The 25,072-nt window shown below is 39.3% G+C and overlaps 1 protein-coding gene across 2 annotated transcripts in view; it reads left to right on the top strand.

Annotated features, from left to right (window-relative positions):
- Positions 1 to 25,072, top strand: part of CHD6 (chromodomain helicase DNA binding protein 6) — a 188,755-nt gene that overhangs the window by 111,177 nt on the left and 52,506 nt on the right. For both annotated transcript variants that reach the window (XM_039479415.2, XM_074406545.1), the window contains 7 exons: positions 6 to 127; positions 1,742 to 1,985; positions 3,148 to 3,324; positions 3,955 to 4,098; positions 7,126 to 7,381; positions 8,210 to 8,420; positions 18,493 to 18,688. In XM_039479415.2, coding sequence (XP_039335349.2) covers positions 6 to 127; positions 1,742 to 1,985; positions 3,148 to 3,324; positions 3,955 to 4,098; positions 7,126 to 7,381; positions 8,210 to 8,420; positions 18,493 to 18,688 — 1,350 coding nt within the window. The remainder of the gene's footprint in view (positions 1 to 5; positions 128 to 1,741; positions 1,986 to 3,147; positions 3,325 to 3,954; positions 4,099 to 7,125; positions 7,382 to 8,209; positions 8,421 to 18,492; positions 18,689 to 25,072) is intronic.

Raw genomic sequence — 25,072 nt, 5'->3', positions numbered from 1 at the left:
TCTAGGAGCGGCCTGCTTCAGACTCCTGGCAGAAACTCGAGAAGTCTCGCGAGTATAAGAACAGTAACCAGCTCCGGGAGTACCAGCTGGAGGGGATGAACTGGCTTCTCTTTAACTGGTATAACAGGTGAGGAACCAAAACCAGCTCTGATGTTTGTACCTGGAGGTATATTATTGCCTTAGCCTGGAAAAGCTAGAATAGCAGTAGCAGACTAGTGAGAGAGAGCTTCATGGCCATCAGTTTAGGGTGGTAATCTTTGCATATTAATGGCCCAAAACTTGATTTTTGTCAGGTGTTTCTCCAACCAAAAGGAGTTATCTTTAGACATCATTGACTTTGTGCCTTTTTTTTTTTTTTCCAACCTTTTGATTGTGCTCAATCTAGATGAAACAAAACCCAGAAGATCCTTTAAAGTTCCTTTCTATTTCTAAATCGTTAACAACAAAACAACAAAATAAATGTATATATATATATAGGAATATACAGCTGTACAAAACCGTTTAAATATTTCAAAACTTCTTAACTCTTTTTAATAACGCTTAAGAGCCAGAAAGTTTTTAGAAAATTGAAAGTTCATACAGTAAGTTACAGTAAGCTAGGGTTAATTTATGATTGAAGAAAAAATATTTTTAAATAAATTGAGTGTAGCCTTAGTGTACAGTATTTATAATGTCTACAGTGGTGTGCAGTAATGTCCTTAGCCTTCACATCACTCACCACTCACTCACTGACTCACCCAGAGTGACTTCCAGTCCTACAAGCTCCATTCATGTAAGTGCCCTATATACGTATACCTTTTTGTTGTTTTTTAATTTTTATTTTTAGTTCTGGGGTACATGTACCAGATATGCAGGTTTGTTACATAGGTAAATGTATGCCATGGTGGTTTACTGCACCTATCAACCTATCACCTAGGTATACCATTTTATTTTTTTATTTTTTATTTTTATTTTTTTAGAGACAGATCCTTGCTCTGTCACCCCAGGGTAGAGTGCGGTGGAACCTCTGCTTCCCAGTTTCAAACAGTTCTCCTGCCTCAGCCTCCTTAGTAGCTAGGATTATTGGCACCCGCCATCTCGCCCAGCTAGTTTTTTATTTTTAATAGAGACGGGGTTTCACCATGTTGGCCGGGCTAGTCTCAAATTCCTGACCTCAGGTGATCTGCCCGCCTTGGCCTCCCAAAGATCTGGGATTATACAGGCGTGAGCCACCTTGCCCAGCCAGGTATACCATTTGTAATCTATATTATCCTATATTTTTACTGTGCCTTTTCTGTGTTTAGACATGTTTAGATACACAGAGACTTACTATTGTGTTATAGTATCCTATAGTATTCACTACAGTGACATGCTATATAGGCTTATAGCCTAGAAGCCATAGGCTATCTACCACACACCATAGGTGTGTATAATAAGCTATACCATCTAAGTTTAGTAAGTACACTCTATGATGTTCCCACAATGACACAGTCACCTAATGATGCATTTCTCAGAGTGTGACCCCATTTTAAGTTACACTTGACTGTATTTTCTTCCAAATTAGCACAGTTCTGTTTTGGAAGTAGGCAAGGGATGAATAATAATAATAACTAACCTCAGTTTATATGTAAAATGATGATAAAACCTTCAATGATAATCTTATAGGTAAAGGTATATTTGTGAAGCATCTTTTCAAGTTATGACCAGCCCTATATGTTTCCTATATTGATAATGAATTACCTATATTTCTCACTCTCTGCAGAAAAAACTGTATATTGGCTGATGAGATGGGCCTAGGGAAAACCATCCAGTCCATCACATTCCTTTCAGAAATATTTCTGAGAGGAATCCACGGCCCATTTCTCATTATCGCCCCTCTTTCCACCATCACTAACTGGGAGCGGGAGTTCCGGACATGGACAGAGATGAATGCCATCGTATACCATGGCAGCCAGATCAGCAGGCAGATGATCCAACAGTATGAAATGGTGTACAGAGATGCCCAGGTGAGCCTCATGTGAATCAGAGACCCAGGGACTACCTTTCACATCAGGACAGCCTTTCTGTCACTTATCTTCAGAAGCTCCAATGCCCTGCATCTTGTGTTAATGTGGAATGACTTTGTAATATATTTGTCAAGGCCGACTCCAGCTCTCCCTAGTAGTTCATTTTAATTTATGATACAACACAGGGTTGTAGGACATGCTGTCCAAACTCTGCGATATACCCTTTTTAGGACGCAGGAAGTTTGACTGAATTACTGGTTTATGAAGTTACTTTTATATGCAGAAAAATTTATCTGAATTGTTATCTGTTCAGTGAAGAAAATGAGCAAAAGAATTACTGTACAGAGAATGGGTTCCCAGCCAGGGAGTTTGGAGAGGAAGTTAACAGATTTGACAGAGAAGGATAAAGAGAAAATAGGTTTCAAATCATTAAAAACACAACAGCAACATTTTCTCTTAAGTTTTTAAGTGCTGTCACTTAGCTGAATGTAGTTGTGTGCGTGTCCTGGGCACTGGTTTTTATAATTAAGCAAGGTAAAAATTAAACTATTTCAATCAGGAAAGCTGGTCGTCTCCCCAGAGGTGTCACAGACAGCAGAAAGAGACACTTAGAAAATAATTCAGAAGTGCTCAGCATGACGCAGCTCTGCTCTTGAAATGTGATGGCAACACCAAGACAGGCTAAAAAGCAAAGCAGTGTCCTGCCTGGTCTTAGATGAATTAGGATCAATACTTTGAATCTATTCTAGAACCCAAATTATATGGTGAAATTAAGTCTGAAAAATAGCAGAGAGCTTCCTTTGGGCATTCAGACTGTGCATGGTTTAGACTGACTCCTGGCTGGGAACTTGTGAACCAACAGCCATCTGATTTCCTTATCACAGCAGCTAAGAAAATGCTCCCTTGCCGTATTGCCCATCCTTCTCACTTTTGTGAAGGCAAATGTTGTCTTGCTTCTGTTTCATTGATGGGATGAGGTCTTTTGGCTAACTAGCTGGTTGGTTCCTATATTCTCTCTCTCCTCTCATGAAGAAAAGTAGTGCCTGTTGTCTTCTCACCTAGGTCCTAGCGTTTATAGTGCTGCCTCCTCTAATCCAACAGATGGCTAGAAGAATTCTATAGCCATGATATAAAGCTTTGTCTTCGGTTGTGTCATTCTCAGGGAAACCCCCTTTCAGGGGTCTTCAAGTTCCACGTCGTCATTACAACATTTGAGATGATCCTAGCAGACTGCCCGGAGTTGAAAAAGATTCACTGGAGCTGTGTGATAATTGATGAAGCCCACAGATTGAAGAATAGGAACTGCAAACTTCTGGAGGGTTTAAAGCTTATGGCCCTGGTGAGAGTTAGCTGCTCTTTACATAAACACAGGTTCCTCTGTTCAGCTTGGAGGAAACATGCTTTAGCCAGTTGGCGTCTAACCTATTTCTGCCTAGTCTTTTTGCATTAGATTTTTTTTTCCCTCTCTATAACTGTGATAGTATAGGAATCAAAGTTGTTGGGGTTTTTTGTTGTTGTTATACAAACTGGGTCAACAATTTGGCCTTTGCCACAGATTGATTCCCCTAGACTTAGGACTCTTAAATACCATGAAATATGTGATTTGGAAATGTGAGGTGTTTTGGCCTGTTTCCAGGCCCCTGAATGAACTGGTACCAAAGATGATGACCTTTTATCATTACTGCCTTGGCACAGTGCCCAGTATCTGGTGGGTAGGCACTCAATAATATTTAATGAATGAATGAATAGTTGCGTTAATTAACATGAAAGTGCTGCTGGAATCAATGATGTGAAAGGGAGGTTGATTCCTTTATTGACTCTACCCCTATGATGGCATATTATCTATTCGTTAAAGCAGATCAGAATTGCCCCAAATTGAGTACTGAATGCCCTGGCCTAATTTTCCCCACTCAAATGCACTGTTTTGGTGGCCCAAGCACTGTTCATCATGTGCATTTAATTTGTGCAGGAACATAAAGTGCTTCTCACTGGAACACCCTTGCAGAACTCCGTGGAAGAGCTCTTCAGCTTGCTAAATTTTCTGGAGCCATCACAGTTTCCTTCAGAGACTGCTTTCTTGGAGGAATTTGGAGATCTGAAAACAGAGGAACAGGTAATTAGGGACCTGAATAATTGAGGAGACAATGTGATAGTTATCTTCATCAAGAAAAGAGCAGGATGCTATGGTGCCAAGTTGTCACATTCCTGATAAAATGAGCATTACCTCCTTTATTTTATGTGCTCGTTTATGTTGGGGAGGGTAAGCTGATTACTGGTAGTTCTTATTGCCCCAAAGAATAGATGGGTCCATACCCAAAATATCTTATGTTGGTGTATCGGGCTTCCTTGCTTCACTGATTTCACATATTGTGTGTTTAGTGATTTTGCTTATATTATAGCTCTGGCCTCAGGAGCATAGTGCTTTCTTCTGCTTCCCTCATCCTTCATCCTTTCCCCTTCAAAATCTGTAACTTGTTCCCAGGCCCATCTTCTTGAGTACAGCACAGTACACAGGTAATGAGGAAAAGAAGGCAGCCACATACCTAGAGTAGTTGTTAAGTCCACTTTTGTCCAGATCAACTGCATTTCTGTGGTTTTGAAGGTCTAGTTCCAAGTCTAGCTTGTTGGACTTAAAGCTAATAAAAAACAACCAATAATAATAAAGACTTATTTTGTATGGGTAGAATCTCTACCAGGGATTATAGAAATAAGCCAGACAAATTTACATGCCCTAAGAGGAGCAAATAGAGTTGGGCCTTCAGAGGAGAGACAGGTCACATCTATCTGAAAATTAGAAAATACTCCAAGGAGAGAGTACGATTTGAAAATGCATCTTGAGGGATGGGCAGGTTTTCACAGGTGTAGAGAGAAGAGGTGGTAACCACTTTGCCAGAAAAAAACCTGGCATAATCAGAGCCGTGGTATTTATTCATTAGTGGGGAAACATGGGATTGAGCTGAAAACAGAATGGATGAATTGGGAAGTATGAGGCCAGAAGAGTTTCGGGTTGTATTGTGGAAAGATCTTGAAAGGTAGGTTGAAGAATTCAGTAGGTAACAGAGAAGCCATGCAAGGCTTTATTACAGGAATGGCATAATTAGCTCTGCCAAATCAATCTACCAATGGCGTGTAAGAGGGTTGGGACAAAGAATGAGAGGAATGAAAAGGTTTGGGAATTTTGCCCACATGTCAGGTGTGTACTCTGTAGTTCCAATCTCTTTCTTCCCACTTCTGATGCAAGTCAGGCTTGCATCAGAGCAGTGAATAATCAAACTTAATTCCTACATTTGCAGTATCTGTTGATTTTCAAAAGCCAGCTCCAGCCTTCTCTCCATTTTTGGACCATTAGAAATGCATCCTCTTCTCCCATTGCACTTAATTTGTGGTATGCATTTTTTCTTCTTCCTAGACAAAGATCTCCTTGAGGACAAGGCCCACATCTTCTCCCAAGTTGTGTTTGTTGTATTGACCAGCACAATGTCTGGCATGTAGTAAACTAAATGATTCAAGGTATGAACCAAGTGAAGGGCAAAAGCTGAACCCAGCATGTGGCAGATTGACATTTGTCCCTATCTTTAACAATCAGCTAGCTGTGTCTTTTCCCTTTAGGTTCTTATACCCATATGGGGGATTAGATTTCTAAATACCCTTGGTTGATAAAATAAAGGTCTCATAAAAAGGTTAAGTTTAAGACTGGAGTTAGGTAAGAGAAAACTGTAAAAATAACATCAAGTATTTTATTTGATATTTTAAATATTTATATATAACATAATTATTTTTAAATTTTTAGGATTTCTGTATTTTTTAATTGGCAAAAATATATATCATGTACAATATGTTTTGAAATGACTAGATGGAGCTCATTAGCGCATGCTTTTTGTGGGAACGTTCAAAATCCACTCTCAGCAGTCTTCAGAAATACTGTATATTGTTATTAACTGTAGTCACCATATGTACAGTAGATCTCTTGAACTTATTCAACTTATCTAACTAAAATTTTGTATCCTTTGCACAATATCTTCCAACTCCCCACCCCACCCCGCCCCACCCCACCCCACCCCACCCCACCCTAGTCCCCGGTAACCATCATTCTAATCTCTGCTTCTCTGAGATGTCTGTATTTTAAAACACAGTAAATAAAAGTTCTAGAAAGCATCTGTTTCCAAAATAAAGTATATTCATCAGTGTCTAAAATCTGCTTTTGTAAACTCTTCTAAATCACTCTCTGTAAGTCACTTTATATTTCTTCAGGAAGCATTGCCGCAGCACGCAACTTACTTATGCAGAGTCTACCCCTTTTAAAATGTTTGAACAGCCCTTTCTGACTTGAAACTTGATTTCTTTTGCATTTCATCTTCCCTTATTTTGTTTTTCCATCAGAGTAAATCTTACCAGCATCATGTTTTAGCTCCAGGTTAACTCAGGTACTTTGACTTTGAATCCCTTAGTCTGTCATTGTCTCACTGGGATGGAGAACAAGTCACCTTGCTGGTGCAGCCAGTTGCGTAAAGATCTGCTGTCCAGGCCTGTGCTCTTAGGGGAAGAATAGACAAATCATAGCAAAGAACACATTCAGACTTAAAGTCCCCCTGATGTGACAGATTCCATGATAGAATAGATGTCACCTATAATAATAATTCTTAACATACTGCTACACCCAAACATGTATGCTGCTTTTTTTACTTAAAGTTATAGGAGGAATTCTTTTCCAGATCATCTCTACTTCTTACTCTGTTCTCTCAGCATCTAAGTTCCCCTTGTATCACTCACCTTCTAATATAATTTAAAATATTCTTCAGGTAATTACTGTGCATGTGGTGTGTGTATAAAAGAAAGAATGACAGACGTGTTTTCTCCAGCCTAAAGACTAAGTACTATCTTTTATATCTTTCTCCCTTTTTTATCTTCTGAGAGTGCCATTAGATTCTCAGTAATTGCTTATGAATTAAAATCATATCCCTTATTTCCTTTCAGTACTATTATAAACTCCCCATTTTCAGGTATCTATCATGATCTTTCTTTTAGTCTACTACCACGCACTATGCCTAAATGTTCAAGAAATTATAGTGAAGGTTGGAATACCCCCATAATCATTAAATCAGGATTGAGGCAGGTAAATAGGTCTCATTTCCCTGGACAGGTAAAGAAATTGCAGTCTATTCTAAAACCAATGATGCTTCGGCGGCTGAAAGATGATGTGGAAAAGAACCTTGCTCCCAAACAAGAGACGATCATTGAGGTGGAACTGACCAATATCCAGAAAAAGTACTACCGTGCCATCCTGGAGAAGAATTTTTCCTTCCTGACCAAGGGGGCAAATCAGCACAACATGCCCAATCTCATCAATACCATGATGGAGCTGAGGAAGTGCTGTAACCATCCCTACCTGATCAATGGTGAGTCAGGGGCACTAGGAAGTAACTCAGGACTGCCATGGCCTCTGCCAGAAACTAATGATAATCAGATAACTCGTGTTGAATTTTCATTATGTGCTAGGACGTATGCATTCTCACCTTAATACAGAGTATAAAACTGAGATTCAGAGAGCTTGATGGATTTGCCTAAGCAGTGTAGCTACTAAGGACCAAAAGCCAAGGATTGAACTTAACTTCTGCCAACACACTGCCTCGCAGCATGTACTCTGCCTGGCAGAAGATGGATATCACTCCCTGGTTTGCTGCCTTTATTTGCTCAAAGCTTGGCCCATACTTTCTACTTGGGGATGGGGAAATATGTTACTTAGTTGAATGAGCGAAAATGCTGCAATAAGATTAAAACTCTCTGCAGACAAATTAGCAATTAACCAAACTGTTAGAAAAAAATATTGGGAGGATTTTTTTTACAATGAAACTTTTTGAGAAATTTTAAAATCAAAGTGTGGCCTGGATTCTCTTAATTGTCTTTGTGATGTCAAGAGGTATGAAGGTCCTTCTTGTCTGGGAAGGTTTCTTTACTTGGGTGAGTCAGCTTAGGACTTAGTATCTCAGATCCTCTCTCTACTTGTGAGACTTCCCAGGAGAGTGGAGCACCTGCGTTCTCTTCTGCTGCCACTGCAGATCCCTCTGCTGAAGGCACAGACCAAAGAGCACACTCAGCATTTCCTCACTGGACTGCTGGTCTAGGACCTAAGAATTCACTTCATTTTTCCCAGGATCTATAAAGCAGAGTACAACCTTTATCCTTATATTCTGTTCAAGGAATAGTTTTGTTCCATTCCTTTTCAGGAGCAGAGGAGAAAATTCTAGAAGATTTCCGAAAAACCCACAGCCCTGATGCCCCTGACTTTCAGCTGCAGGCCATGATTCAGGCAGCAGGGAAGCTTGTGCTGATTGATAAACTACTCCCCAAGCTGATTGCAGGTGGCCACAAGGTACTCATCTTCTCCCAGATGGTGCGCTGCCTCGACATTCTGGAAGATTACCTCATCCAGAGAAGGTGAGACTCATGTGAAAGCCCTGTATTCAACACCAGGACAGTTCCTTTTCTTTGCTATCTGTTTGATCCATTCAGAAATGTTGTTTAAACACAAGAAAACATTCAAAAATGGAGAAAAGGTAGCTCCTTTTAAAGTTTGGCTGAAATTCAGAGTTAAATTTTATGACCAAATAGACTCAAATTTAACTGTTGAGAGTAAATTTCATGGCCTATGATATGTAGAATCCTTGCTTTGCTTAAAAAAAATTTTTTACGTATTTATCTCTATTCACTTTAGATGGAAGAAACAATTCAAATAGCATTAGGAAGGGCTAAAATAATGTATTTACATTTTGTTCCTTAATAATGGTGAAAGAAATATATCCCAGAAATCATCACTATATCAAATTCTAAAAGAGCATAAGCTGGCAACTCACAGAGAAAAGAATTTGGGGATATTTTATGTCCTTTTTCAGCAAGCCCTCTAAGGTTATATGATGCACTGACTATGGCATCCCAATTTATTTTCTTGTTCATACTCTTATAATTCCTTGAATCTAAATTTTATTCTGTTATTTGGATTCTGTGTGGGAATTACATTTGTTATCTCATATGCAGTACCTTAGATTTTCAGTCTTTGTGACACATCAGTGACCTGAAGATGATAAATGAGTTTTTAAAAATTCATTCTTAATGATAAAAGACTTTCCAAGATCATAGAAACTGGTAGCCTAGGCATTGCTAAGTCTAAAGAAAATCTTGTTTTCATAGCAAATCTCAGGTGTCTTAACAGATGTTCTTACTTAATGTTCTGTTTGCCCTTATACATTACATGTACTTTATAGAAAGAGGATTAAAAGAAATGACAAATTAAACTATGAGTATGTTGACATTTAATGTAACATAAATAAATCTTTGAAGTCTGATTAGACAACAAAATAATTCCTCAGAGCTCTGTAAGAGAGATTTCTAAGTAAAGGATTTTTGAGACTCATATTACATGAATAAATCAAAACTTGTAAAGCAGTTTTGTAGCTTTCAATTCACTGTAGATTAAGAACCCATTGCCAGAGCACTGCTTCTTAGGTTATCTTACTCTTCAAAATACATACAACTATTAGTTTGCAGATTTTTTGAAAGAACCCCCAAAATGAGTAGTGGTATATATAACAGACTATTGGTAAGTATAGAAGTCTTTATTTAGCTCTCTTTTATGCTATTTTCTCTTTATTACTTACTGCGCATTTTCCGTTCAAATTACTTAAGATTATACTTTCTCTTGAAAATGCAGAAGCATATATATAACATTACCACCTGCACAACTTCCCATTCATGCTTGGGAGTTTACCTTTTCAGTCTGTTTTTTTCCATATACATATGTTTAACTTTATTTGTTTGAATTGCAGTGTTGTTCTACATTGTACTTTGTAACTCTCATTTCTTACTTATTTTGAAAATTTTTTAGTTATTTTTCTACAACAAAGTGTTAATGATCTACATGATACTCTACTTTAAATGTTTTCAACTTTTCAGCATTTTAAGGGACTCTATAAATGAATATTCCTTTAAAGTACTTGTAAATGTTTTAGGTTATTTCTTTAGGATAAATATCAGTGCACATTTTTTAAAACATTTCATACACTCAGTATTTCCATAATGTCCTCTAGTTAAGAATGTTTTATTTGTATTCTTTCAGAAATAATCACATAGGAATGCTCTTTTTCATATTCTCATCAATATTGTTTTTACTTCTTAATCTTTGGTAATTCAGTAATCCAAAATTATGTTCTCTTATTTTAATTTGTGGTTGTAATTACTAATAAGAATGAAATTTTTTAAATATTTATTATTTATATTTTATTTTGTAGATGATTGCATATTCATGTTTTTCCTGCATTTTCTCTTGGTCTTTGACTTTTTGTTTATTAATTTGTAAGAATTATTTGTTTACTTGAGAATATGTCACAGAAACTTTCCCCAGTGTTGTTTTTATTTTTTAATTTTATTTATGAGTGTAGGTTTTCATTTTTTTTGATGTCCTAAATTTTATAACAGTCAAATCTTTGTCTTAAAACCACTTTAAACTTACATCCTTATTTATGCCTAAACTGAAGCTTAAATTAATGTGCTTTAAAGGGCTTCTCTTTTGGATTCTGTGTGGGAATTACATTTCTCTCTCATCCTAACCGTGAGACCATACAAATATTCTGAAGTTATATTTTTTTCTTTTTTTCTGAGACAGTGTCTTGCTCTGTCACCTAAGATGAAATATAGGGACTCAATCACTGTATTTCCTCCCATCCCAGCCTCCTGAGTAGCTGGATTATAGGCACACCACCACCAAACCCAGCTCTTCTTTTCATTTTTTATGGCTTCTTCACCCAAGCTGCATCCAACAGGGTTCTTCTGGCCTTAATCATTGCCTTTCTCTTTTTAGTTTAGTTTTTATGTTCATTAAAGTTGTATGTGCACATAATTTAAATAGCCATATCATTCTTTATGAAAAATTGTTTCCTAATTTACTCTCTACCTTCCCCCAGTTTCTCATTTCCCAGAAGCATTTGCTTTCAACTCTTTATGCATTTCTTTTGGTATTTATAGCAGTATCTAAATAATGCTATTAGTTGTAATTTCTTGATGCTTTTCAGTTTTAGGTATTATCTCTTCTCACTGAGGAAGATGAATGTTTAGCCTTCTTTCACTGCTCTTCATTCCGTCACATATACAACTTCCTGTTTTCTCATCTTCCCAGTATGCTACATAATACTTTGAGTTAGGTTAGTATTCGTAGTTTATTATGACTTATGAAAATGCTAAATTATGGCTGAGCTATGTCATGTGCTATTTACTTTTCATTCTTATACAATTTTTATTTTCTCTGAAACTAAAAATTACCTTTTTGATGCCTTATTTTTCTATACACCTATTATAATTCAGCAGCAAACTTTACCCTGATTGTCTAAATCTCCTCTGGTTATGTTCTAACAAGTCAGTTTCCTCTTGTTCAGGCCAGACCTTCTGAGCCCTCCTGACCTGTTCCTCCCTGGCCTGTTGCTGTTCTCCACAGAGTACACAGTTGTCAGCTATGATCTGCCTTCTTTCTCAGGCTGACAACTTTGGTTTTTTTTCCTCTTAAATCAGATCTTCTTGTTGGTGGATTCCATGTTAGAACACCTCTTCCAGGAACCTCCCGAGAAAGGGCGAATGATAAGTACATTTTGAGACATTGTCTGAAAATGTTTTACTCTGCCCTCACTCTTAAGGAATCTTTTCACAGGATCTGAGATTCTAGGTTGTAAATTATTTTCCCCACAGAATTTTGAAGGTGTTAACCCAGTCTTCTAGTGTCCAGGGTTGCCATTGAGAAGTTCAAAACTTTTAGGATTCTTAGTCTGTGTATGTCTTATGTTTGTTCTTTTTAGAAGTTTGTATGTATTCTCTTTGTCCCCAGTCCTATGAAATTTTACAATGAGCTACTTCACTGGTGTTGGATACTCAGTAGATTCTGAAATCTAAGTTCACATTCTGGGAAGTTTTCTTGACTTTATCTTTCATTATAATTATATTTTTAAATTTCATAGAACATTTTTTGTAATTTTTCCATTTTTATGTCACCAGTTATTTCACAAGTACAATTTATTCTCCTGTCTTTCTAAGGCTTACCATGATAGAATTTTTAAAATTTTCAGCTGTTTTCTCTAAGTCATATTTTTTCCCATTTGTTTATATCTGTCTTTCATATTGGAATTTTAGATTGACTTCTTTTCCTTTTCTTCCCCCTTCAGCTCTTTACAGTGTTAGTCCACTGTGCCCTGGCCCCCATGGTTTCTCATGAGAAGTTCTGCAGTCGTTCACATTGCTGCTGCCCTCTGTGCAATGCATTGGTGTATTCTGGCTACTTCTAAGATTTTCTTTTAATTTTTTGTTTTTAGCAGTTTAACTGTGATATCTGGGATTCATCTTGCTTACTGAGCTTCTTGGATTTGTAAATGTATGTCTTTCATCAAATTTGGGAAGCTTTTAATTATTATTTCTTCAATTTCTTTTTTCTTTTTGCTCCATTCTCTTGGTTCTTTGTGAGACTCTAATTACCTATTTATTTGACCTTGAGAGATTCCACACAAGTCCATGGGCTCTACTTTTGTTTCATTTTTTTCTCTCTCTTTCATCTGTCTTGAAGTTCACTGACTCTTTTCTTTGTCATCTCCATCATGCTTATTAAGCACACTCAATACTTTATTTATCTCTTAGTTCTAAAATTTCCATTTGGTTCTTTATTAATGTTTTGTTTCTCTGCTGAGTTTTCTTATCCTTTCATTCATTACTTAACACTCCTTGACTTCAGTAAGCATGAGTATAATAGCAGCTTTAAAGTTCTTGTCTGAATTATAACATTGTAGGTTTGATATCTGTTAATTGTCTGTTCCTTTGAGAATGAGAATAGCTTGAGGTTTTCCCTAGACCTAGTTAATATTATGTTCTAGAGATTTAGGGTTCTGTTATATTGCTCTGAAGATGTTGATGGGTTTTATTTGGAAACAGTTAACTAGATTATGCTCAAAGTGCAAATTCTGTCAATGTCTCTGATAGATAGTAGCTCCCATTTCAGACTACCACTGTCAGCCCTGAGCAAATGTGAGTCAGAAATCAGTCAGAAACTTGGGAAGAGTTTATACCCAGAGTTTGGGGTTCCCATCTCAGTCTTGCTGCTTTCTGGGGATCCCCTCTCACTCTCTGGCAGTCTTAGTTGCCCCAGGCACCTTCCCTTGATGTGTGTCAGAAAGACAGCTTTTATCAATTATAGCTGACCAACAGCTGGCCACCATAATTGTGGCCTCCCCTCTGGCCAAAACCAGGAATTTCTGTTCTTCTCCAAGATCTGTCTGCTTTTGTTAACTCTCCAGTGCCCTCAGGTAGGTTTTTCTGTTCATTTGTTTTGTTTTTTATCATTTGTACTGAATTTATCATTTGCTAGAGGGTTGGTGTGTTAGGACCTTGCTCCTCCTTACCAGAAGCAGAAGCTGTGTGTTTCATATCAGCCTCACATCTGGTATCTTAGGCCATCAGATGAGGGACACTGTGGAGCCAACCAGAAGCTCTGAGTATGTGAGCAAGGTTTGTGGATTGTGCACTTCACTTCCATATGTGAGCACTGTGCATCTGGCTGGGCCATTTTCATTGGGGACTCTTGTATAGCAGCATTTTGAGGTCTTATTCCTCTTACTCTCCCCTGCCAATAGGTGGAAACTTGACTGTATTTAGAGTTAATTGGTGGGGGGTGGGATTGAGAAAGTAAGGGGTCTCAACATCACTTGTCTCTCTTATCCTTTTCAGTATGGTACATTCACTTTTAACTGTGGTTAGTATCTTCTAGAGTAGAAGGATAAAGATCCTTTATTTTACCCTCTTCAAGGCAAGGTAGGTGATCTAGGGGCTAAGTAAATACTGGAGCAAATATTCTACCAGTTTTCCTGTTTTTACACTCTTTGCGTCCACGCTTTCAGGGGTACCTAGTGCCACCAATGTCTGATCCCTTCAGGTGTTCTGCACTATTAAATTAGTTTGTGTCTTACCCGGCATTCTGCCTTCTTCAAATTAAATACGACTCTCTAGCTTCCAGAATTTTATCACTTCTGTTCTTTGGTGGATTTATTTGGGGAAGGGATTATACCTTTTGTAAAAAGTACTTTACTAATCATTTTACTAGATGTTTGGAGAGGTCAAAGAATTAAATGTATATGTTAATTCATAATCTTTAACTGGATTTTTTATTTTCTTTTTTAGTTTAAGTCTTTAGCCCTTCTGTGATTTTGGTAAATGGCATACAATGAAAGTATGATTTTCATTTATTTCCAAATATATTGAATTTTCTAATTTTTGTCTATTTCCCTCACTCATAAAATTCGATCTGTGAAATATAAAATATAGGAAGATAATATATATATTGAATATATGTCTAGCCATTCCATTGTTTTGATCAGTAGTTTTATTCCTTTGCACATTAAGTATTCCAGTTGAACTTCACAATTCTATTTATTTATTTATTTATTTATTTATTTGAGACAGGGTCTTGCCCTGTCTCCTAAGCTAGAGTACAGTGACATAATCATAGCTCACTGCAGCTTTGACCTCATGGGCTCAAGCAGTCCTCCCGCTTAATCTTCCTGAGTAGCTAGGACTATAAAACACATGCCATGCCTAATTTTTCTTTCTTTTTTGTAGAGGTGAGGTCCTACTATGTTGCCCAGGCTGGTCTTGAACTCCTAGCCTCAAGTGATCCTCCTGCCTTGGCCTCCCAAATCGCTGGGGTTACAAGAGTGAGCCACCATGCCTGGCTTATTTATCTGTCTCTGTCTCCTCCAGCCCCTAACTCCAGAAAAATGTGTGCGTATGTATAGATGTATGTATACATACATACACATTTACCTGTTTATGTATACCTATATCCATATGTTGGGATATTTTTAGCTTTTTTTTTTTTTTTTTTTTTTTTTTCTTCTGAGACAGAGTATTGCTCTATCGCCAGGCTGGAGTACAGTGGCGTGGTCTTGGCTACTGCAGCCTGCACCTCCTGGGTTAAAGTGATTCTCCTCCCTCAGCCTCCCAAGTAGCTGGGACTACAGGCATGTGCCACCACACCCAGCTAATTCTTGTGTTTTTGGTAGAGACAGGGTTTCACTATGTTGGCCAGGATGGTCTCACTCTTTTGACCTCGTGATCCACCCGCCTTGGCCTCTCAAAGTGCTGGGATTACAGGTGTGAGCCACTGAGCCCGGCCAATTTTTTTTTTTTAGGCTGACATCTTGGCAAAATCAAAGAACATGCTTTTCACTACACTTAACTTGGGTCCTTCATATACATTACTGCCTCAGTAAATAAAGTGTCTGCATTATGCTAGAAATTATAGACATAACGGTGAACAAAGCATGGCCCCTCAGTGTTATGTTACCAATTCATCATATTTCTTAGTGAATTAAATCCTAAGTATTTTATATGTTTGTAGCTGTTGTGAATGGTTTTTTGTGTTTTTCTGTTTTGTTTTTATTTTTTCTAATTAACTCTTCATGTTTTCCAGTTGATTATTCCTAGGAGACCAGAAAGTTGTTCATTTCCCTTTAGGACTTTCTAAAGTCAACATTTCTTGTGCCAAAAACATGTCACGCCACTCCCTACCAGTCTCCTGGCCAGTCACACAGAGGTTTTTACAGAGTTCCACCTGCTGCTTGCTGATACATAGTATTTGATAGTGACTCAGAATTACAGTTTGAACCATATCAACTCCTAGGGATCTTGTTAAAAATACAGTTTTTGCAGAGGGTTAATTGCTGTGCTGAAGTTCAGAGTGGAAAATTTTATGATGTCTAATTTCTTCATTCAGACTTACTAGCCCTCAAGGTTTTCTTTGTTCTTGAGCCTCTTTGCCTCTCCAGCTGTCAGTTTGGTTTTATTCCCGTTTAATTTCATGCCAGACGCTCATACAAGAATGAGGGCATGGCCAGAGGATCTGGCTCAGAAGTGAGGGCTAAGTTCAAATAATTCAATTATTTTTTTTTAAGTTTTGTGTTCTTTGAGAGCACTCCCTCAAAACTAAACAAGTGATAGAAAGATAATTATTCCATTCATCTTGTTTTAAAAGTTCTAAAAGTATTGTTACATTATAATAGACAAAAAACACTTACCTAATTTTATGGGAACTTTTTCTCTAGGTGATGGCTGAGCTGTATCATCACTGTGTATTGATTTCCCCTCCCCCTTAAGGCTAGGCTAATGCCCAGCCTCACTCTAATCCATGTGGTATCTAACTCTCATCTGATGACTACGGGTGTCTTTTTGAAGAACATGGAGTCTGTTCCTGCAGCATTAATCATTCATATGTGTGATGGCGGTGGAGGGTGGAGAGGGGCTAAATGGCTGTTCTTTAATTGAATCTCAACCCTACTTTTTTGACTCTGAGTATTGTGCTTCCTCTGTTGCATCACATACGTGGCTAAACTTCTGTAACTGTTACGGGTCATCTGAGCATTGATTTATCGGAATCATTTTGATAACAAGTTATAGTTTCTGTTTCCACCTCCTGTTAGAGTTATAAGCTTCCAAAGTTTACGAGTGTCCCTTATGTATTCTCCATTTCTCTTCTTAAGTGTTTAGGAAAACCTTTCTGTCCTACTGCATTGAAATGTAAGGTACAGTATAAAAGGTACAGTGTGAAAGCCATAAGTCAAATGGATGTGGGTTCAACTCACTTATCACCTTTTAGCTTACCATTTCCAGCTAGATGACTAAGTAAGATATTTTACTTGTGTGAATTTTTACTTTGTTCTGTTTTTTAGGTTTCCTTATTATAAAATGAGGATGATCACAGAAACTAACTCATAGGATTACAGTGAGAATTAAATGTAATAATGTATACCAAGCATGTACCACAGGGCTTCGTACAGAACTGACACTTAAGAACTTGTTGCTGATATTATTCTTGTGGTCGTTATGAATAATGGTGATATATCTGTAGAATTCAGACATCTAATTCAGCCTTTGTCTGTGACACAAAATCTTTTTAGCCTACCTTCATGACAGTCCAGTCACCACCACCCATTTCATTTGTAGTTCCCATTTATTATTCTCAAGTGTATTATAATTTTAAGTAAAGAGGAAACAAACAAACTCTACCCTTAATTTTAAGTATGGCTGCATTGTGGCTTTGTAAACGGGAGACGGTATTTTCAGACTTGTTTCTTTGCTTTATACATGTGCCTTATAAGTCTGAGTTGGTCGGATTTCTTCCCGTGCATTTCCTTGGGTGGTTTCTTTACGTGGCTTTTTCTTTTCTTCAAGGAAGTCAAGATCATATTGCCAAATTTAGTCTTCCAAAGCCATCCTCACACTGAATTATCTGCCCCTAGAGTATCTACTCTCTTACTGCTTATTTTTGTAAGTTTTAGAGATCTAGTTTCCCCAATTCTGGGCTGCTGATAAGATTTTGCCAGGATGGTCTTGACTGTTGTTGGGTTGGGGTGATTTGGTTCTTTTCTCACATGGTTCCTATTACTTCTACTTCACCAACCAGTTCATGCTTATAGGTCAAAATTGGGCCCAGAGTAATAGCTCCCTTGTTAATTCATATGTCGTCAGGGGTAAATAAAAGAATAAGACACCCAGCAGCTGTCCAGATTGCTGCTCTATCTTCTGTGTTAATTCCATGATCTCCAGCATAAAGGTCTCTTCTGTTTTCTCTCTAGATGGATATAAGTAATATGTTCCCTTAAGTTTCTTTTGTTATTCTCTTTTCTTTTACCCTACCTGTACCATGCATTCCACCCCCATTTCTTGATTTTCCACACAGGTATGTGCTTTCTCAATGATACTCAACTTTACTTTCTCACTTTATTTTCCTCTAACTATTCATCAGTTTCTTCACCCTTGTAACACACACACACACACACACACACACACACACACACACACACACCTCAAAAACCTTTACTGTGATTTATGCTTGGCAGTGTACTGCCCAGAAGACCTTGGTTTCAGCTATAAACTTGGAGGTTTTGCTTTGTACCTCCAAAGTATTGGGGAACTTGGTAAGCTAGGAGTGACATGAAAGGACTGCCTCACAGTGTAATTGTCTTACCATTTCCAGTTTACCCTAAAGTAGCTGGGAACTGATGAGAACTCTGAGTCCTTTTTCTGAGCACTACTCAAAGTAGATGGGAAAGGCTTTGTTTGTTTTTCCTGGTCTTATGATTAGATTTAGCACAAGTATAAATTGAGAAATACTTGAGAGAAAAAGTTGCTTGGGCTATGGGGATCAATATTTTATGATTTAATTCTAGTCCTTCTTAGTTTACAGCTTTTTTTTTTTTTTTTTTTGCTTTGTTTTGTTTTGTTTTGAAAGGGGGACATTTTGCAATACAGTTTTAAGTGTCTGCCCTGCTGCATATGAAGGGGGTGGGATTCCCTCTAGACTGCTGTCATTTGGTCCGAATTAAGAAGTGAGGGATTTAAGGCCATCAGTCAACAGCTTCCTGCATTTTGTGCTGTTCTCCATTGAAGTCATGATTAACGCCTGGGCTTTCGTTCATTTGGGTTCCCTCAGATACACCTATGAGCGAATTGATGGGCGAGTACGGGGAAACCTGCGCCAGGCAGCCATCGACCGGTTCTGTAAGCCAGATTCAGACCGCTTTGTCTTTCTTCTGTGCACCAGAGCGGGAGGCCTGGGGATCAATCTCACAGCTGCTGATACCTGCATCATATTTGATTCTGACTGGAACCCACAAAATGACTTGCAGGTAACCACTAGGATGATTGCTCTTTACCTTAGCTGCCCTGGATCCCAGAACATCATGATAGGACCTGACTTGGCTACAGAGCATCTGTGATGCTCCATGCTATGGTGTCAGCTGGTTGACAGGCTTAGGGCCTTTATCAGGGGTGAAACTGAATGAAAAGTAAATGTTGATCCTTCCAACTAATTAGAGTGTGGTTCTTTCCATTAAATCAAATGATGTTTCACGGTGGTAGCCTCCTCCAGATATAGACTAGAACTAGTACTAGTAAGTATTATTATCAGAAATGAAGAAAGATACTAAGTTTGACTAATTCTCTAATTCTTGATATGTAGATGATTCGGGCACTTTCACTTGGTTTGGTGGTTAAGACGGTCATATTTCATGTATAGTAAATTAGTTAACCCAGAGGGATAGGAAAGTTCCATGGAGTGACATGGGCAATGGGGGTAGCCTCACCAGTTCCTTTCCTTTCCACACAGTGCAGCACCTTAGAGTTTATATGTGTCCAGTTGACTGGCTTTATGGAGTCTATTTTTGGTTTTAGCCATACTAAATAACAGGTGGCTTTAAAAGATTACTGCAAAGATTGGAGTTAATAACATTTTTTTAGAAGCTAACATAAACAAGCAAGAAAATGGCAGGATCTGGTTTGGAATTATTCCGTCAACCCTGTTTCAAAGTAAAAAGAATGGCACTCTAACTATATGGGCCGCAAAGTCAGCCAAAAAGATTCTAACTTGTCAATAAGACCATCTGGAATGTAGATTTACAGCCATTATCATTAATGATGAACTTCATCTTAAATGTATATTGTATGTACCTTGAGATATTTACTAGTACTAGGGTTATGGGTATGTGGAGAAGAGGGTGGGTGGGTGGCTTAAAACCTTTTTCATAATACAGATGATTGATCAAAAGAAGTTTGGAGGCTGTTCTTTGACAGGATTCAAGAAGTACTCTAGGGATGCTGCAAGAGCAGGGTTGCAGGGAAGAGAGCACGAAGCTGATGGGTATCTGGGCTTCTTCCCTACCCACCCACTCCCACAGAGTTGTTCTACTTTGTTTTTCTTTTTCTACTTTTCTTTTTTCTTTTTCTTTTTTTCTTTTTTTTGGAGACAGAGTCTCGCTCTGTTCCCCCAGAGGAGAGTGCAGTGCCACAATCTCGACTTAACCCCTGCCTCCCAGGTTCAAGCGATTCTCTTGCCTCAGCCTCCAGAGTAGCTGGGATTACAGGGGCTTGACACCATGCCTGGCTAATTTTTGTATTTTTAGTAGAGGTGGGGTTTCACCATGTTGGCCAGGCTGGTTTCAAACTCCTGACCTCAGGTGGTCTGCCTGCCTCAGCCTCCCATAGTGGTGGGATTAGAGGTGTGAGCCACTGTGCCCAGCCCTTTGTCTTTATCATTTAATCAGTTTCCACATAAACTTTTGTTTGAAGAAAGCAGCCTAGTAGCTGAAAACTCATGCTTTAAATTATTAAATTAGTGATGGCTCTGAAAATATTTCATGGTATATATCATAAACTAAACTGTGTTCAACATGTAGCCTCAAAGAAAACCTCTGATTATGGCTAGCTTACCATCTTCTTTCTAGTGGTGAAAAGATGGCTGAAGATGAATTGCTAGATATAATGAATAACCCATTTTTAAAGGAGTAACACATTCAACACTAAAATAATAATAAACAAAAATGAGTGTTTGATCAGCTCACTATCAAAAACCTACTTACCACAATGATACAGATTAAGGAGTGGAAAGTGATTGCCTTTTGGCCTGCTGCCTGTTTTTAAAAATAGTTTTATTGGAATATAGCCATACCCATTTGTATGTATATTATCTATGGCTGCTTTCATGTTACAGTGGCAGAGTTAAGTAGTTAAAACAGAGACCCGATAGCCAATAAAACCTAAAATATTTACTATTAGGCCCTTGCAGATTTTTGCCAACCCTTACAGATTTCATGTCCTCCTCAGAGACCACAAGTTCTCTTCTTCTTTGTGATGCTCACCTGACTGTGAGATATGGCACCTGGGAGAATAATGGCACAGGAAACCAAAGTTGAATGGCCAGCTGGACATGCCTGAAGGGATATCCAGGAGGATCAGTGAAAGCATGGGGCTGGTGACAGGTCATGGCTGGAAGCAAAGATTTTGGAATGACCATGCTTCACCTAGGCGATGTCTAAACATTGCCAATTGAATAGGGGCACTGCCAATGGAAAAAGCAAGAACGTGAATGTTCAAACGTACTGGAGAAGGCAAAGTCATCTGAAGTGACTGATCTGTATGTGTAGCAACCAGAGAAGTTGGGTGGGACTATCCAGAATAAGGGTCTTGGGTGAAGGGAGAAGCTTTGGAGTAGCTGTTCTCAATGTCCACTGTTAGGGCGCTGGCAAGAGATGAATTAAGGAATAGCAGTGAAGTCCAAACTGAAATTAGATAGTGTGAACTTTATTAGTGTGTCGCGTCAGTTTCTGAACTTCCTCTGTTGCTCAGCCTGAATGAAGAAATGAAGAAGCCCAGCACCATGGAAGATCCAAGGTGAAAGATGCAGGGTGGGAGCTCATATGGAGAATGCAGCAAAAGGTTACTGTGTGAGAGAGAACATTTCTATAACTCAGAAGGAATCATCCTTTATTTTTTTTAATGTCTAGCCAGTCTAGGTAGAGATGAAAGAATTGAGAAATGTGGAGCAGTTTTAGGACAGGGGGACTAGAAGAGCGGCTGTAGCGAGTGGGATTGGTGGGCTATAAAAAAGATGTGATAGAGGAAGGTCCAAGTTCTGTGTCTCCCACAGAGATGGAGCGAGATTCTTGCTTGCTTGGTGTGATGAGGAAGAGAGCAAGAGGGCTTTTCCAAAAGCAAGAGGGCTGGAGACTGTCCACCAAACGATGCACACTCCCCACACAAGCAGACATTCCCATGCCCCTTGGCATTTGCCCTTGCACCCATGTGTTATAAATACAGAATATTTACTCCAGAGAGTCTAAAGACTGGGACACTGAGATCATCGTGTTCCTCTTCCCAGATCCTCCTCTCCTCCTCTTGCTTTCCAGAAAATGGAGGCACAAGTTCATTAGGATGCAGGCTAGAAATTGGGTACTACTTAGGAATAACAAAAGCGATTAAAGTTAGCACTGAGAGATCTTAACAATATTATTGTTCTATCTGGACTGTCAAAGGAAAACCAGTTTTTACATCCCCCTGATGGGGAGATCTTATCTAGAGTCAGGTAAGTGCCACACCCGCTCTCAGACCTTGAATATGTCTGTGTTAGCATCAGTGTGTGTAAAAAAATGGAAAGGTATCAGTTCGCCTTTTCTCACCATCATTCAGAAGACACACAGGCTCTAATTTAGTCCTGGCACATCAGCAGCAGCAGGTGTTGTCTAGGTTTCCTATAACACCTAAGGTTAAGAAGTGGCACAGGGCAGTAACAGTAGCCTGAAAAGGAAATAGAAATGAAAAACTGGGTTTTTATCTTATTTCTTCTTATTAGGAGGAGGCCACTGTTGCTGCTACCCCTGAGGGCAACGGCAAACATGGTTTCATGCCCCCCCTCAGAGACCACAAGCACCTTTCTCTTCCATTGTTCCATGATACCTCTGCTTCTTACTCTCTGGGGGGGTTTTTGCACCTGGAGGCAAGAGTTCCTTAGGGTTGAAGAGGGTTCAAGATAACAGTGATGGGCTGCACAGTACATCCTTCCTGCCGCTAAGGTCCCTGAAGGCAGAGTTCAGAAAGTGTGGGAGCAGATGTCCTGGCCAAGAGCACAGCCACAGGGTAATGCAGCTGCTACATGTCTGCAGGATTTTGGAAAGGAATTGGGAGTCCAGTGTGAGGAGCCAGGGCCCTTTCCAGGATTGCCAGAAGCAGGACTTAGGAACCTTCCACACTGCTCCGTGGGGAAGAGTTGTTGGGCCCCTGTGCCTCTTCCTCTGCTGCCACCATGTTGCTTGCACCCCCTATTTCTTATCTTTTTTATTTTATTTTATTTTATTTTTTAGAAGACAGGATCTCACTATGTTGTCCAGGCTAGAGTGCAGTGGCTCAATCTCAGTTCACTGCAACCTCCACCTACCTCAGCCTCTCAGATAGCTGGGTCACAGGTACAAGCCCATGCCTAGCTAATTTTTGTATTTTTTGTAGAGAAGAGGTTTCACTCTATTGCCTAGGCTGGTCTTGAACTCCTGAGCTCAAGTGATCCACCCACCTCAGCCTCCCAAAGTGCTGAGATTACAGGAGTGAGCCACCACTCATGCCTGCACCCCCTGTTTCTTGATTGTGTCTGTGTCTGGAGCTTGGAGGATTGCACCTGTTGAGTTTTCTTTGCTAAGAGAAAGTAAGAATTTGTAAATGTATACACAAATACTCTCCTGTGTAGTCATTTATTCAGTGACTTACCTCTTGAACACTGGGACATGCCAGGTGTTACTATAAAGTATTGGAGAGACACTGGTGAGCTAGACTGACAGTTTTATTTCAGTGGGATAGGCAGACAGTAAATGAGGAAAAATAAGATAATTACAGATGAGCAGTATTTACTGCAAAGAAAATAAAATAAAGGGATAAGAATGATGGGAGTTGGGGTCGAGTGTGGTGGCTCATGCTTGTAATTCCAACACTTTGGGAGGCTGACGCAGGCAGTCACCTAAGGTCAGGAGTTCAAGAGTAGCCTGGCCAACATGGTGAAACCCCATGTCTACTAAAAATACAAAAATTAGCCGGGCATGGTGGTAGGCACCTGTGATCCCAGCTACTCGGGAGACTGAGGCAGGAGAAATGCTTGAACCTTGGAGGCGGAGGTTGCAGTGAGCCAAGATAGTGCCATTGTACTCCAGCCTGGATGACAAGAGCAAAACTTCATCTCAAAAAAAAAAAAGAATGATGGGAATTGAGTGCCCTGTTTAGATAGAGTGATCTAGGAAGATGACATCTTAAATTATGGAATAAGAAGGAAGAATGTTCCAGGCAGAGAGAACAAAGAGTATAACCATGTAGAGTGAGAATGTGAATAGGTGGCACCCCGGAAGCACAGGGTGGGACAGGCACTTACTACACAGCACCAGTCCCAGAGTGAGTCACGTTCCTTTTGAGTACCCTGCTGCCTCTCTTTGTCAGTGTCTTTTTTTAAAAAACTCCTTTCCAAAAGCACCCCTTTCCCATTCTGTGAATTCATCTTCCCTTCCTGTTCTCAGCCAGTTCTTGACTGACTTGTCTGACAGATTTATTGAATCCCACACAGGGTCTTGCCATGTCTTGCCATGTTGACAGCCCAGGCTGGTCTCAGACCCCTGGCCTCTAGAGTCCTCCTGTGTCAGACTCCCAAGGTGCTGGGAAGGTGGGTGAGAACCACAACACCCAGCCTGTTTCTTTTTAATTGTCAGAACATCGTTATTCATTTCTCTTTGGCTTTTGTCCACCCCAAATGTATTAAAAAATAAAGAACAAATTGTAAGCCTAAAAAGGGTTAGAGCTCTATAACTTTCTCCAGAGGTTAGGGGTGGGGGATTTTAGCACCACTGCCCCCTAGTTATGTTTTACTCCAAGGTTTTTATATTTATACCTTTGCTGATGCATTTCCTCCGGACTTCATCTGAGTTCCTGGCCCTGCTTCTGAATGTTTCTTTCTCTACCTCATGTGTTTTTTTGCGGGGGTGAGTTCTCTTAGGAAAATAAAGAATGGTTTGAGGTTTGACTGTAAAATCAGGAGTCTCTTAAATGTGACGGGACTCACCCTGTTGTCCTTCAGGTAAGTCATCTTGGGAGAGAACATGTTTATTTCTGTATAATTTAGCTGCTTGTGGCCTCAGCTCTCCTAAACAGGGCTTTATTTTCCTCTGTTAACAAGAAGTCCAGAGGTAGGCAGTTGAGGACTAGTAAGACGACCTCATAGTGTCATCAGAGTCCCAGGTTCCTTCTGTCTTTTTCCTCCACTGTCCCTCAGTGTGTGTGGTTTACAGCCTCTTGATTCCATCCCAGAAAGGAAAAATAAGGAAAGCAGGCATGTTGGTTTTTACAGGAAAGCAGAGCTTTGGCACGTGTCTTCAGGAGGCTCTATTACACCTTATTGTCTAGGACTGTGTTACCTGGCCAACCCTGGGAGGCTGGAAGTGATTTTGGTTGAACATGTTGCTGCCCTGTACAAGAGTACAAGAGTCATGGTTCTGGCAGTGAGCAAGAAAGAGCGATGTATGCCACGAAGGCCATTAGCAGTGTCTGCAGGGCTCTTCTATCAGACTTCTGCCCAGAACTTTTCAACTCCCTCTTGTAATTTACCCTCAACACCATATGAGCCAGAAAAAAAATCAGGGTCAGTACATAATAGCCATATAAGATTATTCCCTTGAATGTCTCATAAACCATATTACTTACCTTGATCACTT

The sequence above is a fragment of the Saimiri boliviensis genome, chromosome 9 (genome assembly GCF_048565385.1).
Source record: "Saimiri boliviensis isolate mSaiBol1 chromosome 9, mSaiBol1.pri, whole genome shotgun sequence".
Classification (NCBI taxonomy): Eukaryota; Metazoa; Chordata; class Mammalia; order Primates; family Cebidae; genus Saimiri; species Saimiri boliviensis.
Note: the sequence above shows the minus strand (reverse complement) of the source record. Positions and strands in the feature narration are given on the sequence as shown.